Source organism: Mytilus trossulus, chromosome 3 (genome assembly GCF_036588685.1).
Source record: "Mytilus trossulus isolate FHL-02 chromosome 3, PNRI_Mtr1.1.1.hap1, whole genome shotgun sequence".
NCBI classification, from domain to species: Eukaryota; Metazoa; Mollusca; class Bivalvia; order Mytilida; family Mytilidae; genus Mytilus; species Mytilus trossulus.
Genome location: NC_086375.1, coordinates 14,759,145 through 14,775,709, shown reverse-complemented (window position 1 = coordinate 14,775,709; position 16,565 = coordinate 14,759,145). Strand labels below are relative to the sequence as shown.

At 31.4% G+C, this 16,565-nt stretch overlaps 1 protein-coding gene across 1 annotated transcript in view; it reads right to left on the bottom strand.

Annotated features, from left to right (window-relative positions):
* The window catches only part of LOC134710429 (hapless 2-like), a 40,772-nt gene extending 24,207 nt beyond the window's left edge, over window positions 1-16,565 (bottom strand). Inside the window, exons 1-7 of the mRNA XM_063570787.1 lie at window positions 16,498-16,565; window positions 10,111-10,268; window positions 8,205-8,345; window positions 4,718-4,825; window positions 2,830-2,945; window positions 1,382-1,520; window positions 384-595 (exon numbers count right to left, since the gene is read on the bottom strand). Of these exons, the coding sequence (XP_063426857.1) occupies window positions 384-595; window positions 1,382-1,520; window positions 2,830-2,945; window positions 4,718-4,825; window positions 8,205-8,345; window positions 10,111-10,245 (851 nt within the window). The 5' untranslated portion in view covers window positions 10,246-10,268; window positions 16,498-16,565. The remainder of the gene's footprint in view (window positions 1-383; window positions 596-1,381; window positions 1,521-2,829; window positions 2,946-4,717; window positions 4,826-8,204; window positions 8,346-10,110; window positions 10,269-16,497) is intronic.

Genomic DNA, 16,565 nt, shown 5'->3' with positions numbered 1-16,565 from the left:
CAATACAATAATATTGAAGTATCATGGTCAACTTCAACAGACTTTAAAAAAGGATTTTTTATCTTCCTAAAAAAAAATTGTGGAAAAGATTACGTTATTTTTGTCTATGAATATCTTGTTAATTATTTGTTTTTTTCCTCACAGGTAAGCAAATTATGCTACTAGCTTTAGATGCCTTGTTTTATTGTTTTGTATGAAATTTTACTCTTTAAGGAAATAATGTGATTCAAAAGCAATTCATATTAAAATAGGGAAAAAGACTTGCAGAAAACTTTTTCACCAAAACATGTAAATTCTGTAAATTTATGTTTTTTAGTGTTGCTGGGTTGTTGCCATTATAATGTATAACCAAATCTTCTTTTATTCATTCCAGAAGTACTTACCTTTGTGCTGATTTATGACATTTATCTGATTGGTTATTGAATGCTTCTAGTGATACACCAATCTCATTACACTCCTCCCCTATCCATGTTTTATTTATCAACATGAACTGAGACTTTTCTTCACTAGCTGTTTGTGGAATCAGTAGAACATTCCTTTTGTATTTCAGTAAATCACTGTCAGTATAATTGACTAATGAGTAGGTGACTGAAATCTGAAACAAACAGAGTGTTGCATTACATACATATTCTCTAATTCTTCGTCAATTTATCCCTTTCTGCACCCATTGTATAAAAAAAATTTAATCAACCTGTGGTTCGTTTGATCTCAGTACTTCATTGGTTAAAATCCAATTATGACATCAATTTTCTTGCTTTCCTCTGAAATTCCTATTGTGATGGCATGAAAAAAGACGACCATGCCTGATGACGTCACATAGAAAGAACACATCTTTTTGCAGATAATTCGAAAAGGAATAAGCTTGCCTGCATTATGTTAGAAAATCATTAGAGAAACAGATTCCACCTCCAAATCTCGTGTAATACGATATGTATCCTCTCTCGACAGTTAAATTTCAAATACACTAGATGCAGTGGTAGAATCTATATTTGTGCAGAGTATATACATAGACATATTTGGCATCTCAAATTATGAGATAGAACACATATATTTGTATAACGTATGTTATTTGTGTCATTACCCTGACAACAATGGGGTTTTGAGTTGGAACTCTGTACATGTCAGAAGTGCTCCATTCTAATCTCATGCTGGTTAATTTATGTTATAATTAAAAATCATTCCGAGTTTCCTTCATTTTGGTCCCATGGTTTTAGAGAATTATTTCATTTTAATAAATGGACGCTGGAATCATCAGAAACTTATTTCCTACACAAGGTTTTAAGAAGCGACAGTCCCCAGTTTCTTGATGCTCTGTCCTTTTGTTAACATGGATTGGCACCATGATCCTTTTCCACAAATTCTCATATCAACGTTAATTTACCTTTGACTCTTTGATAGCATGGCCACTTGGATTAGTACTTCCTACTTGTGTACTCGCTACCTGATGGTTCCCTGTTTCAGTCATACTTATAACAACATCATGGTATAGGGTTGGTTTCTCTAATTCATTCAAACTGTACCTAAAAATTATTATTTTCCCCATGAGTGTTATGCAAAAAAATCTTTAACGTAATTACAACTAAATGAAGAATATGTCCATGGGACACAGATGATGCCGACTGATTGCATATAATATTATAAAAGGACATAACTCAAGAATGGTAAATATGATACCACCTAAACTTAAACTTTATCTAAGTTTTGATATAAGCGTTATGTTTTAATTTCAGAACATTTGAGGCAAACTGAATTTAGAGAGAACAGAAACAAAATATTTTCAATCTGTAAAGGGGCATATCTTAAAATCTAGCACAATGCATTCCAATATCAAATTACATTTCGCAATTCAAATAATCCTGGCAGTACGACAATGTTTCTTATAACAACATGACAACAAAGCATAGGTAAACAAACAAAAAGTTGCTGTAACTCGTAATTTCATGGTTGCAGCATAAAAATGTAACTATACGAATTGAATGCTTTGTTTTCGTAAATTTATCTGGTTGTGAATGCTTTAACACCTCAATAAAATTACAAAAAAGAAGCATTCAATCTTTATTTTTTTTTTTCTATTTTGGAACTTTTATAGAGCTTAATGTAAATCACAATGTTTGTTTCATTCAATCTACCTTTGTCGTAAAAAGTATTATGCCATTTATTGTACATGTATTCTGCTTGCCTCTGTCAGTGTCTATAACGTTGGTGGAGATTAAAACTATATGTTATCAAATGGTTGATTTGAACGGCTGTATTACTATAAATTTCTATTGCCACTACAATCTTTTATATGTACTAGTATAGCCTATAGGTGTAATACCACCAAATCATGATACGCCACATCCGGTTGCATACGAAAGTAGGTCTAAAAAAATATTCCCTTGAATTTGACAGTTGTAGAAAATTTACCCTGCATTTCAATGCACTTAATTTTTTCTGAGTCATAAACATGTATGTTGGGTGTCTGAAAGCATCATTCTTTTTTTATTTGATGGTCTAATGAAATATTTTGGAAAGTTAAGGTTACATAGTTGCCAAAGCAGGTAACCAGTAAATAACCTGGTAAAAATGTGATTGTTTACTTCCGGTGCAGGTTACTTTCTTATATGCAATGAAATGTAGTGTGAAATTTTCACTGTAGCACTGGAAAGGATTAAACTTTATTCATGCAAAGTATTTCTTTGGTTGAAATAAAGGTAAATTCTGTACATTTTTTTTTAAAAGTACCAATTTAACAAAGACTAATAGGGAAAAATCAATGGTGGTATTACACCTATATGTGTTACATGTACTAAAATCTACTAATGCTCCAAACACCTAATTAATACTGACCATAATGGATCATACTGAATACAATGTGTACTAGAAACATTTGTACTACACTCCTGCCCTCCTCTCATGTGATAAGGGTTATTCTCCTTTCTGTTGTCACAATTGCAGCAAAATCCCTAAAATATATGTCAAAATAATCAAGTTGTTGGTATATTTTTTGGCATTAGTCGAAATTTCCTTGTTTTGTGGAATTTCAAAAAGCATCCTAAAGATTACCCTTATAACAAATTGATACTTAAGTGAAGGCCATCCTATTTTTATGGATACCTTATTTCATGTAAAGCAGATTTCAGTGCAATTATTCTTTTTTTACTGTTTTCAAACTTTGTTAAGTGGATTCACCTAAGAGAGCATACAAAAAAAAACCATCTATTTTGCAGTATTTTTCAAGTTACATATGTCACGTATGTATATCAAGTAAATTAATCACATTTCGGCAGAAAACTGTCAGAAAATAAAAATCTATATAGGTTTAACATCACGGAGAAAGAAGAGCAGGAATTAGAAAAAAATACTTGAAATGGATTGGCCCCATTTTCCTGAAAACCAAAAAATGAGTTAGTAAAAACAGCTCTTAGATTGGACACCAGATGGAACGAGACTGTGTCCATTATGTACACTATCTTTTTCTGTGTTCAGTGGATCATGAAATTGGGGTCAAAATACTAATTTGGCATTAAAATTAAAAAGATCATATCATAGGGGATATTAATTCTAAGTTTCAAATTGATTGGACTTCAACTCAATCAAAAGGACAGATGAATGGATGGACAAATGAACAAACAGATGGACACACAGAGAAAACAAAATCCCCCTAGATGGGGCATAAAAGAAAGAGAAGAAAACCAATTCTAATATGACCTGCTTCTTTTGCTTTGTAAACAACACTGTGATTAAATTCTCGATATATCTATAGCGCAGACTAAGAGATATACATAAAAATCGCTGTTAATATACTTCCCACGTAAATCTACATGTATTGGAACCTATTTGCAGACTGTTTACCGATTTTATTGATTAAAAAATAAAATTTAAAATAGACAAAATAACTGTTATTCTTATTCAGATGAATAATAAAAAGCAGTACAAGAGCTCTGAGAAATCAACAAAATAAAAATAAAATAAAATTCCACGAAAGTGTAATAATTTTTTTTGCACTTTTAAGTCATTTCAAAACATGACGTCATACAAATGAAACCGCTAAAGTTGAAAGTATTCTTTTACGTGAACCATCAAAATTCGAATAATATTGTATTAAAACTGATTTCTGAGGTAGGTTTTGTTTTATTTTCTATTCTATTGCATTATTTGCATATTTACTAATTTCAGCAAGTCAACAAAATGCTGTAACAAAATGTCAACTTCGGATTTGACGGAAGCTTACGAGAAAATCATGTAAATTAAAAATGGCAAATGTTGGGTTTGAGAATAAGAAGAATTTAACAAGTTTTTTTCTAGCGGTTATTCACAAAATAACCAATGCAAGCTACGGGTTTATTAAGATATTTGATATCTAACAAGGAGTGAAAAAGATCAGCCACACATACCAAATTGACCCTAGTATTTTAATGACCATGTTTGTCCTATTAGAATCGAAATAATTCATGGAAGCCATAGATTGTTGCAGTAAGAAAGGAACAAGACAGAGATTGCCTTATGTGCAAGTATACAGGAAGAGGACTAAGTAAGGGCTGTTCCATTAAAATGTATTTGGGAGGGTAGGGAGGGTTTTTCAAAATATCCCTACAACCAAGAACCATTTTTAGACAATTTAGCATGATGGTAACAGATGCATTTAAAAAAGCCAATGACCCAAATTCAATAATTAAACTCCCCTCCAACATACATTTTGATGGATTAGCCCGAATCAGATATGAACTAAAAATACCTTGAATCCTTGTCCACACTGTTGATCCAATAAATTAGCATTGCATCCTGGGTAATAATCTGTATTGTCTTTGTGGTAAAATACTTCATAGGGTTTACTGTTAACTATCTGCAATTAGATAAACTTGATAAATACATAAAATTGACAAGAGAGTCAAATGAACTGAGCTGTGAGCTATTGCCCACTGAAAAATATCAAAGTTAAAATTATACAGATAACAAGAATTAAGTTGATGAGTGATGAAAAGTGTACATTGGAATTAAATGCTGAAATTGGTCTTTTCTCTAATATACCAAGAGAACACATTTAATGTATATGTTGAAAATCGAATTCATTTTGTTTTAGTACTGTGGATTCATTATCATGCACTGGATACCATTTTTTGCGGGTGCAGGTGAACCAGGAAATTAAGTGTTCAACAAATTACACAATTTTTTATAAGGTAATTTGCACACTTTGGCAAAACCAAGAAATCTCATATCCACGACAATCCATGTTTTTTACAATCCACTGTGTGTACAAATGTATTGGCAATACATAGTCCCCATCCAGATCAAAAATTTGTTGTATTTGAACAAAATTTTAACTTGATCCAAACTTGTCATGGTATAAACTATTTACCAATAATCAAATCTTCAAGAATGACAAAAAAAGTGTGAAAAACTGATTATTTCAGTGAATTTTCTAAATCTAAGGACCATAACTGGTCCGAGACCACAATTGTCGTCCCTTGATTTTCGTTGTTCACGAATATAGTCCCTATTGTTAACAGTGGGTTACTTGCCAATAATTTTTAAACCCCTTCCAAATTTATTTCTCCATGTTTAATGCCTCAAATTGTAAGTAGTGGGGTGAAATTACACTGTAAAAAAATTTGGGTCCAGAATTTTACAGGAAAGTAGTGATTTGGTCCAGCTGAAAAAGGTTAAAAATTAGCACTTCGGAAGCTGTCAAAAGATTTCAAGACACCCTAAACACAAAATTGTCCATATTTTGAGTTAGAGGCGATGAAGTTTTCTATAATTTTGATATAACTTGTCCCAAAAGTAGTACAACACACTGTAAAAATTTCATTGAGAAAGCGCAGGTGGGATTTTTTTAATTTTCATTTATGTTCTAAAAGAAATGCACTACGAATTAATTGTGTTCTCGGACCTAAGAGGTGAAGTCTGTAAATATAGAATCTGTACTTTGGCAACTTCCCTAAATGATTTGGTGGTGTCAATTTGTCAAATAGCATGAAACTAAAGGATTTAAACTTTTATTTTATAGAATTTCTGCAAAAATGACCAATTTTAGCATTTTATGGTCAAAATAGGCATTTTAAGGCTTTTTCAATATTGATGCAAACATGGCATCCTGACTTTCTATCTGAAAGGTTTTCATATGTCAATACTTGTGTTTCTATGCCTTTATCTAGTTCTTTTACTTGTTTATGAACTCAGAATCTACAGAAAAGAAGATTATCTCAGACAATATGTACAAAATGTGTTGTATAAATGACCCTTGTCTAACGCCCTGTTTGGATGAAGTCAAAAGTGGGGTTCTTGGTACATAAAATTTGAAGTCCACAATCAAGATCTCACTAAATTTGTATCAAAAGCACTTTACAATGTCTATTGTACCTGTTCCATCTCACATAATATCTTTCTTTTCTTCTGTAGGATAGCAAGTGGTTTAAATATAAGCCTGTTGAGACTAAAATTGCATTCAAGTTTTTCATTAAAAAGGCAAAATTCTTTGTATCAGACCATACTGTCTGTAAGAAAAGTTAATTGCAAGAGTCTTTCTGTGCTCAGATTTGTTGTATCATGTCACATGAGTATAGAAATGATAAAAAAGACACAATTTTTTATTTCTTATAGCCTCAATATGCATTTTTTAATGTAAATATGTGGCACGGCCTAAATTGACCCTTATTTTTTTCCAGTCTTACTTGGCTTAAGACCCTTTTAAACTAATATGATGTGTTATTTGTGACTTTTCTTTCCATTTAAAGTACATTCAATACATATGTAAGGATTATTTATAACCAAAAAGCTTCACAAATTTAAAATTGCTGGAAAAAATTACATCTTCATGTAAGGCCCCCTTTCATTGAAAAACCTCAATTTTTAGGCCCAGGCTAATATAAATTTGACTTTTGTATAATTATGCTAAGTCTGATAAATCAAATGAGTACTCTATTGCTTTAAGTACATAATAAATGATATATTAGAGCATTTAAAAAGTATTTTTTGGCAATATTTTAATTTTCAAAGCCCAAAATGTTGATAGTTGAAATTATTCAATTTTAACGTCAAAATTTAACACGCAAAGATGAGTATAGAATTTAACATATTGTCTATAATATATATCCTATTGTTATGAAACTTTGCAAGCAGTGTTATAATTTATTAAGCTTTGGTCATACCAAGTTTTTTTAAGATTTGTCAACTCTTTCTATCCTATTAGGTCCGAGACCACAATTGTCGTCCCTTGATTTTCGTTGTTCACGAATATAGTTCCTATTGTTAACAGTGGGTTACTTGCCAATAATTTTAAAACCCCTTCCAAATTTATTTCTCCATGTTTAATGCCTCAAATTGTAAGTAGTGGGGTGAAATTACACTGTAAAAAAATTTGGGTCCAGAATTTTAAAGGAAAGTAGTGATTTGGTCCAGCTGAAAAAGGTTAAAAATTAGCACTTCGGAAGCTGTCAAAAGATTTCAAGACACCCTAAACACAAAATTGTCCATATTTTGAGTTAGAGGCGATGAAGTTTTCTATAATTTTGATATAACTTGTCCCAAAAGTAGTACAACACACTGTAAAAATTTCATTGAGAAAGCGCAGGTGGGATTTTTTTAATTTTCATTTATGTTCTAAAAGAAATGCACTACGAATTAATTGTGTTCTCGGACCAACTATGCACACAATCATCACTTTGTCGGTAGGGGACTAATAAAATCCACAGTATATCCACTTTACAGAACAAGCAGAAATTATTTTTTCTTGGCTGACTACTTTTTTTAATTATTATGTTTGACAAAAGCTACATCTAGATCTGGTTCTATTTGAAAAATGCTAGATTTTTAAAATTGGTTAGTTATAATCTTGTTGTGTTGTTCTCTGATATAAGTCTTCTTATTTTCAAGACATTTTTTTGTTGTTACCGTAGACATGATATATACATGTCCTATTTAAACACACTGGATTAAAAAAAAATAAAAAAGAAATAACTAAATAAATGTGCAACGATCAAATCATTTACAGACACCAAGATTTTAGACTATGGTCAGTACATTGCATATGATTTTGTCGGATCTGTTTAACTGGTGCTGTATCTACCGTTTCAGAATCTAATGCATTTTGCATAATATTGTTGAAAGTGTACATCAAAACATAAAAATTAGTTTAAAACCAACATTACTAATGAAAATTTCATTTTTGTGTCCCAACAATGAAATTACCCATAGTCCATTAGGTTCTGAAAAGGCACGTGTACCTGTACTAGTTTGAGTGGATATATTAGTTTTGGTGGATAGCTCTTGATCTTGAGTATAACTGGGTTTATTAGGGTGAAATTTTTTCCATTTCCTTTTTCTGTTATCCTAAGTATCTTTAAATAGTCTGGTTTCATCTTAAGCTGAAAAAGAAAAAAAAACAAGTAAATCTTCAAAGAAAAAGTTATTCAAGTTACAAAACTTTAACCTCAGACTGTATCTTAATGTTAACTGCAAAACAATTAAGTCAACTCATCAATTAATAACAAACAAATGTTTCAATTTTTTTTTCTCTTTATAGTTAAATCAGCAAAAAGATCTGTTAATCAAATTCTGTGAGTTTATGACAAAGTATGGTGCAGTCCGGTCACTCCTGTGTATTCATTATGAATTCACTTTATTTAACTGACAAAACTATTAATCGGATAATATTGTGGGAACAAATTCATTACATACTTTTTTTTTTATATAAAATCTTCTGTATGAACATGATGTATGGTTTCACCCTAAAGATTTTGTGTAACATGTGTCAAAAATTAGGAAAATCCTTAAAATGTTTTGAGAGTTCTTCAAATGTTAGATGACTTCGCCCCGCCTTCTAAAAATAGATTATTTTGAATAAATGAAATTTTTTTTATTTTTATAGAACAAAATATAGTTGAATTTGAACCAAATAAAGACCGATTTTGGCCTTAAATTTCAGTTTCATCTAACGAAAGATTTTGACCACTTTTTAAACACTCAAGTGTCTATTTCATATGATTCAATTAATTTATGTGAAAGATTTTAACTTAATATTTAGTCATTAAAAATGATCTGATTCAAGCTCAAATATGACAAATCTACCAAATATGTGAAAAAATGTCACTTTTCAGATGGTTTTTGTTAAAAAAAAAAGTGGCCACATCCGTGTTCATCCTCAATCTTTATATATGTTATGTATTATAATCAAATACAACTTCCATTTCAATATTTTGGATGAACACAAATGCGGCCACTTTCGTTTTACCCGGAAACCATCTAAAATTTAACTAAAATGCTGGAATTGTGAAGATTTCAGTAATTTAGCATGACTTCATAGTGCTTGTACCCAATATATGTGAATTGTATTGTCAAAAACAGCCCATATTTATGTAGCAGAACCATTCTTCTATCCAATGAATAACTAAAAGTTTACATTTTAACAATTTTATAAAACTGCTATATTTTGGGGCCAAAAAGGGTACTGAACCTACTCCTTTTCTGATGTTATATTTTAATGGAAGTGGGCTAAGCATGGTTAATCATTGGATTTTAGTTACAAATTTACTCTTAAACTTGTTAATTTTATTTTCTACCCCTCGAAATACTAAAACAATTACAAGAACAGTTCTATTTGTGTAACATTGAGGATATGAGGAAATCAGGTATTACACAATATCACCTGCCACACAGAAACCTGAGAGACTACACTGTAATTGATGACTTTGAAAAACTTAAAACACAAACTGCACCAAAATGTTGAAGTAAATGATTGAATGTATGTTCACTATGTTTTTTGGCTCGAAGACCATGACCTTGGTTGTAGGCAAGACAATAACACTAAAACAATAAAATGTCTTCAGTAATAAAAAAAAATTACAGGTTCATATGAAGGGGGGGTCCGATCTTTATCTGACAGGACTCTGAGATCAGGTTTTTTTTAAATTTTTGGGAATGATCCTTTTATGATCTGGGAATTCTTTTTTTCGAATTTCACATAAATAAAATATGTATTGCTGAAATTTCTTTCTAATCAACTAAAACAGTTCTGTAAGTTTTCTTTTTTATTTATTAAAGATACATGTATGTCCTTTGACAACAACCTAATCAAATTTGTTGATAAAAGCATTGTAAGTTTTTGTTTATAATCTGATAATCGAAACAAACCTGTGTATTAACAGTAACATTAAAGATAATTTTCTCCTTGCATTTCTTGTTGCCATGACACCGGTTAACAAACACATCTTGCCCCAAACAAATGTTACACCATATCAACAGTACAAAAATCTGTTTCAAGGTCATTGCAAATATGGCAAAGTCAGCATCTAAAAATATAAATTTCAAAATAATATTTACTAGATATTTGTGACTAGATTATACAATCAGGTAATTCATATTATTGTTATACTTCACAATAAAATGCTGGTTTTTGATTGGAAAATAAGATGGTGACCTAAATTAAGTAAATTGTAACATGACCCTATTTTTTTCTACATTTAAATAATCCAATGCTTAAGCATGGCTAGTGATTAATCATACTAAAATCAAAATCAAGTTTGCAATAACTGGATTTGTAAAACTGAATTTACAGGCTCCTGACTTGGGACAGACACATACATGTATACATAATGTGGCGGGGTAAAACATGTTACTGGGATCCCAACACTCCCCTTACCTGGGACAGTGGTAAATGTATAACAGTACAACATAAGAACGAACTGTAAAAATCAGTTGAAAAAGGCTTAGCTCATCAGATGGAAAAAATTAGCTTTCAAAGTCGGGTAATTGCGCAAATCATATGAGATAACAACACTATAAAATTTCTGTGGGAATTCTGGTCCCATTATCCAAAGTGCTAGTCCACTTACCTATTTTACTGATAAACAAATCAACAATATTGGTTTTAAAACATAACAAATTACATTGTATAACTTCAAATTTTTTCAATTATTTCAAATGCGTTGAAATTATAACTGTTGATTTTATAATTTAGGATGTTGATTTAGAAAATACTGTAAACCTCTGACTTTATATATAATTGCCAGTTTTGTTGTTTAAATTTCATGACATTAAAACTAATGTTCAGGTAAATGTTAATTTTGTATTTGATCAAATAAATATGGTCTAATGTCATGTTTGTCTATTTACTTTGATTTAAAATACGGGCCTTTAAATAATGAAATACTTCAAAACAAAAGCAACATTTTTAAAAAATTGTTAGAGCTATTAGAATAAATTGTAGTTAAACAAAGAATAATGATTTTAGCAGGCATTTATAGCTCACGGATTTGACTCAAATTTACATAAAATTGAGAATGGAAATGGGGAATGACAACCCGATCATAGAGCAGACAACAGCTGAAGGCCACCAATGGGTCTTCAATGCAGCGAGAATCTCCTGCACCCAGAGGAGTCCTTCAGCTGGCCCCTAAACAAATATGTATACTAGTTCAGTGATAATGAACGTCATACTATGATACTAAACTCCAAATTATACACAAGAAACTAAAATTAAAAATCATACAAGACTAACAAAGGCCAAAGGCTCCTGACTTGGGACAGGTGGAAAAATGCAGCAAGGTTAAACATGTAAGTGATTTTTCTGACTTTATTTTGGGTCTGAATATAGGCCCATTTCCCAATTAGAAAAACCCTATTCTTTTCCCAAATGAACACTGAAAATTCTGAATTTAATCAAGTTTGATCATTTAAAATGAACCAAGAAAAAAATTATATGTTAAAAATTGGTCATACTAGAAAATTGGATTTTTTAAAATTAATAACCTCATTAAAAATAGCTAAATTTGGTGCAGGAATGCAGATAACTTATGTGAATTTTCATTTAAAAGAACAAATGAGATGATTTTTTTACATGATTTTTTTATTTTTTGAAATTGGCATTTTAAGGGGAGGTAACTGTGAAATAGTGCATATTCTGAAGGAACCAACATGGAATTTTGCTATTTGCATGCTAGCCAGAAAAAAAAGTATGGTGACCCTATCTTTTCTTTTGATATTTTCACAGCATTATATTCAAATAACTATCTGCTCGTATTTTAATTTACAATTCTATCATTCAGTTTAAGCGAACTACATAAGGTATCATTTTTATTATATTTTTGAACATATATATATATAAAACAAAAAAAACAAAAAAACATTTTGGCAAAGTATGATTGAACAAATTATTCTATCATTTTGAATTTAGACACCCATCATGCCCCTACCACTTTAAACTATGATGAAAAATATACATGATATATTTTTTCCCCAATTCACACTTTATTCAACACATTGTCAATTGCCCAAGGCCGCACTTTAAAAAAATTTGGTTTGCCCAAACCCTACCCATGGGTAGGTAGGTAGGCATTTTTTTTTTTTTTTTTTTTTTTAAACGAAATTGAAGTATCAGATGTTTATAAGTCTTCATGCCTATTTGATTAAAAAAAACTTCTTCAAATCAGGACAATAAAAGAATTTGAGTAGGCAGCTTTTTTCTGTGTAGTGTAATAGATGTGCCTTGATTTGCCTAGGTTAATTCCCCTTAATTTGGACAGATTAATTATTTAGTATTTAAATGTTTATTTTAAGTTTAATTTGATTTAAACATAGTAAGATAAAAGTAAGGATTGTTAATTTAACTGTTTTAGTATTTAACTTTCTATGTTTTTATAATGTTTTATGAATATTTATTTATTCAACTTTTCTTCAGTACCGTTTCAGTTAAAGTTACCCTGTTTAATGACAAGTTTAGAATATCATTTGATATTCAGTCGGAGTCGGCCTTGCACAGGCCTCCTAATACTCGCCGGACTGTATCAGTTCACTTGAGTTTAGAGTTAGCCACCACTTCGGTGCAGTTCGCCAGAGTTAGTCACCCCTTTATGGTGCAAATTTCACTACTTTAAAACACAACGCGAAGCAAACTTACTTTACTTTTAGGACTAACTCTGGGAACAATTCATTTTTCATTTTACCTTTGAAATTACTCTATTTTTGAACTTCAGTTTAGAAAGTTTTCTGACTCCTGTTTATTTCCGACTTTGTTTAATATTCATGCAATTATTGTACATTTGTGAATAAAATTATAGTTTCATTTGATTCATTGTCTGTTGTTCAGCCATAATCTGATATCAGGTATCCCAATGGTCGAATAGGGGCGAAGTACTGGCCACTACACGTCCCGGAAGGTGTCGTCACTGACCCCCTCCGTTACAAATGGTGCCGTGACCAGGATACCTGATCTCTCAGTTTTGATTTGAATATTTTTATTACATTTATTTTCGATTTTGTTCATTTTTTGATTTTAAAAATGATAAAGTTTGAACAGAAACCTTGTTCTTTTGACGGTGTTAGTGCCGATGTACAAGATTATTTTATTCAATTTGAAGCAGTTAGTTTTTGGAATAACTGGAATTTTTCTGAAATGGCTCTTCAGTTAGTAATAAATTTAAGAGAAGAAGCACGAACTATTTTACGTCTTCTTACTCCTGTTCAGTTGCAAAGCTACAGTTTTTTGAAAAGGTTGTTAATGCAACGTTTTAATCCTAAGGAAAGGATACTTTTTAATAAATTTCAACTGAAAAATTGTACAATTTTGCCAGATGAATCTGTGTTTGATTTTGGACATAGATTAAAACTTTTATGCCATCGTGCATATCCAGATAATTTCCATAGTATGGAACCTTTTGGTATGGACATTTTCATTGACAAATTAGAGAAGGAAATGGGAGAGTTTGTTCGTTTTAAGCATCCTGCAACTTTTGATGATGCTATATTTTTGGCTACAGAGTTTGAGTCTTTTAAGTTGACAGTTGAACCTGTTGAATGTGAAATTAAGGAAAGTGAAGAAAGTTTAGATTTAAGTTGTTTGAAGTCTGGTTTTGATCAAATTGTCAAAGTTCTTAAGAAGCTTGTTTGTAGGAAGTTTAAAGTTAGAAAATGTTTTAATTGTTCGGTAGTTGGACATATCAGAGCTAAGTGTCCAAATAAAGTTTGTAAAAGTGTCCATTCTGTTCATGTTGTTGAACCAGAAAAACCAGTTTCTACTTCAGTTAATACATGTAATAAGAATGTGAAAAAATCATGTAGAGTTGTCAAAAGAGTTCAAAGTTTATTTCCAACTGATTTGCATAGTTCTTTATCTGATTATTTGATTTCTAGCATGGATGATTTTTCTTGTTGGAAGGATAAGCCAGTTAAAGTTTTCATATAATATGTTTTATTTGTTTTAATTTGTATATATTTAGTCTTTTACTTATTTTGTCAGTTTATATAATGGTTTAGTAGGTATGGTTTCAAAGTTTTTGGATTTGTTGTTTTTCTTGGTCACGTTAATGAGCCGGTTTTGTTATCGAAACCACCCTCAAAAACGTTGTTTGATTAGATTGTGTTTTCTTTAGATGTTGGTTTGTTTAGATTGTAGAGTAGTTTCTTGTTGGAATAGTTTTATTTATGAGTTTGCTCATTTATTTGGATTTTTAACCTCTCTGAACAAGTTTTATTGTTTTGAATTTGTTTCATTGGGTTATGGTATTCCTTTTGTGACTTTTTAAAGTCATGGCAGAAATCTATTGAGTGGCAGTTAGTTTATGTGTGAAGACAACCAGCTGATATAGTAAGCCGTTCTTGTATCGAGAACACCTTTCTTACTTTTGGTACAACGTTTGATCATCTTGAACCTGGAATCACATGTTTAACGTGATTCTGTGAGATCTACAATGGTGGACTAAACCTGGTACAACGATGGACTTAAAGAACCCGAAAACACATGTTAAGAGTGTTTTTTGTGAGATCAACAATTGGTGGACTATACCTGGTACAACTTGAACCATGCAGATTAGCCATATTTACATTCCGTTTCCATTTGAAGGACTATTTGTGGAATGCTGTACATATGCTGTGTTTATTTACCGTTGGATATATATGCTATGGATTATTGTACTTTATAAACTGTGTTTACCGCCTATTCCTGGACGTTTATACCGTGTGGAACTTTCCAGATGGTTGGGCCGTGTGTTAATTTGACATTTTTGTGACATTAATTGACATTTTGTTTGCATTGTTTTATATTGTTTATTGTTTTAACACATCTATTTTAAATATTTTTTTCCCAAATATTAATTTCTTTAATATTTGTCCTAAGGGGGGAGGAATGTAATAGATGTGCCTTGATTTGCCTAGGTTAATTCCCCTTAATTTGGACAGATTAATTATTTAGTATTTAAATGTTTATTTTAAGTTTAATTTGATTTAAACATAGTAAGATAAAAGTAAGGATTGTTAATTTAACTGTTTTAGTATTTAACTTTCTATGTTTTTATAATGTTTTATGAATATTTATTTATTCAACTTTTCTTCAGTACCGTTTCAGTTAAAGTTACCCTGTTTAATGACAAGTTTAGAATATCATTTGATATTCAGTCGGAGTCGGCCTTGCACAGGCCTCCTAATACTCGCCGGACTGTATCAGTTCACTTGAGTTTAGAGTTAGCCACCACTTCGGTGCAGTTTGCCAGAGTTAGTCACCCCTTTATGGTGCAAATTTCACTACTTTAAAACACAACGCGAAGCAAACTTACTTTACTTTTAGGACTAACTCTGGGAACAATTCATTTTTCATTTTACCTTTGAAATTACTCTATTTTTGAACTTCAGTTTAGAAAGTTTTCTGACTCCTGTTTATTTCCGACTTTGTTTAATATTCATGCAATTATTGTACATTTGTGAATAAAATTATAGTTTCATTTGATTCATTGTCTGTTGTTCAGCCATAATCTGATATCAGGTATCCCAATGGTCGAATAGGGGCGAAGTACTGGCCGCTACACGTCCCGGAAGGTGTCGTCACTGACCCCCTCCGTTACAGTAGGTAGCGTTTGGACAAACAAACCTATTATGTATTATGGCCTAAAGCATAGGGCCCAGGCCCCATTCGAAAAAAAGGTAGGAAAATCACTGCATGTTTTTTTAGATCTCAACCCTCCACCATACCTCTGCCTCTGGCAAATGTAGAAAAAACAAAACCACAATAGCACAGTGACACTCAGTTCAAGAGTCTGATGTCAGAATACAGGAAAAAAATGTAGGTCAATAAGAGAGGGGGGATAGGACCTGTATCAGGACTACGGGATCATGTATTTTTAAGCTCAGGATTTTGGGATCAGGTGTTTTTTAGCCCGTGATTTCGGGATCAGGACCCCTAGCTCCTACCCCCTCTCATAAAAGAAACCAGAGACATATATACATATGTGTATATATGTCTCTGAAGAAACTAAATAAAATGACAATATGAATACACTAACAAAGGACTACTTTGGTTTTTAACATCTATATCAGATTATCCTAATTACAGTTAGCAATGCATTGACAATATAATAAACATGCATTATTATTTAATGCAAATTTCCCCTCACAAATTTGTCGTTGGACTGTGACAGAATCCAAAATGGCACTAAATTGAACTTAATCATGTTAATATGGAAGCGAGACCCGCGTGATATTTAAGGACTTCCTTCATGACAATAAAACTCAAACCAACTGGCATCGTCTTACATTAAACTTTTAAAAACTTTTCATGAGTTTACACATCGATTGTTGGCGGTTTTCTAACTTTGAATTTC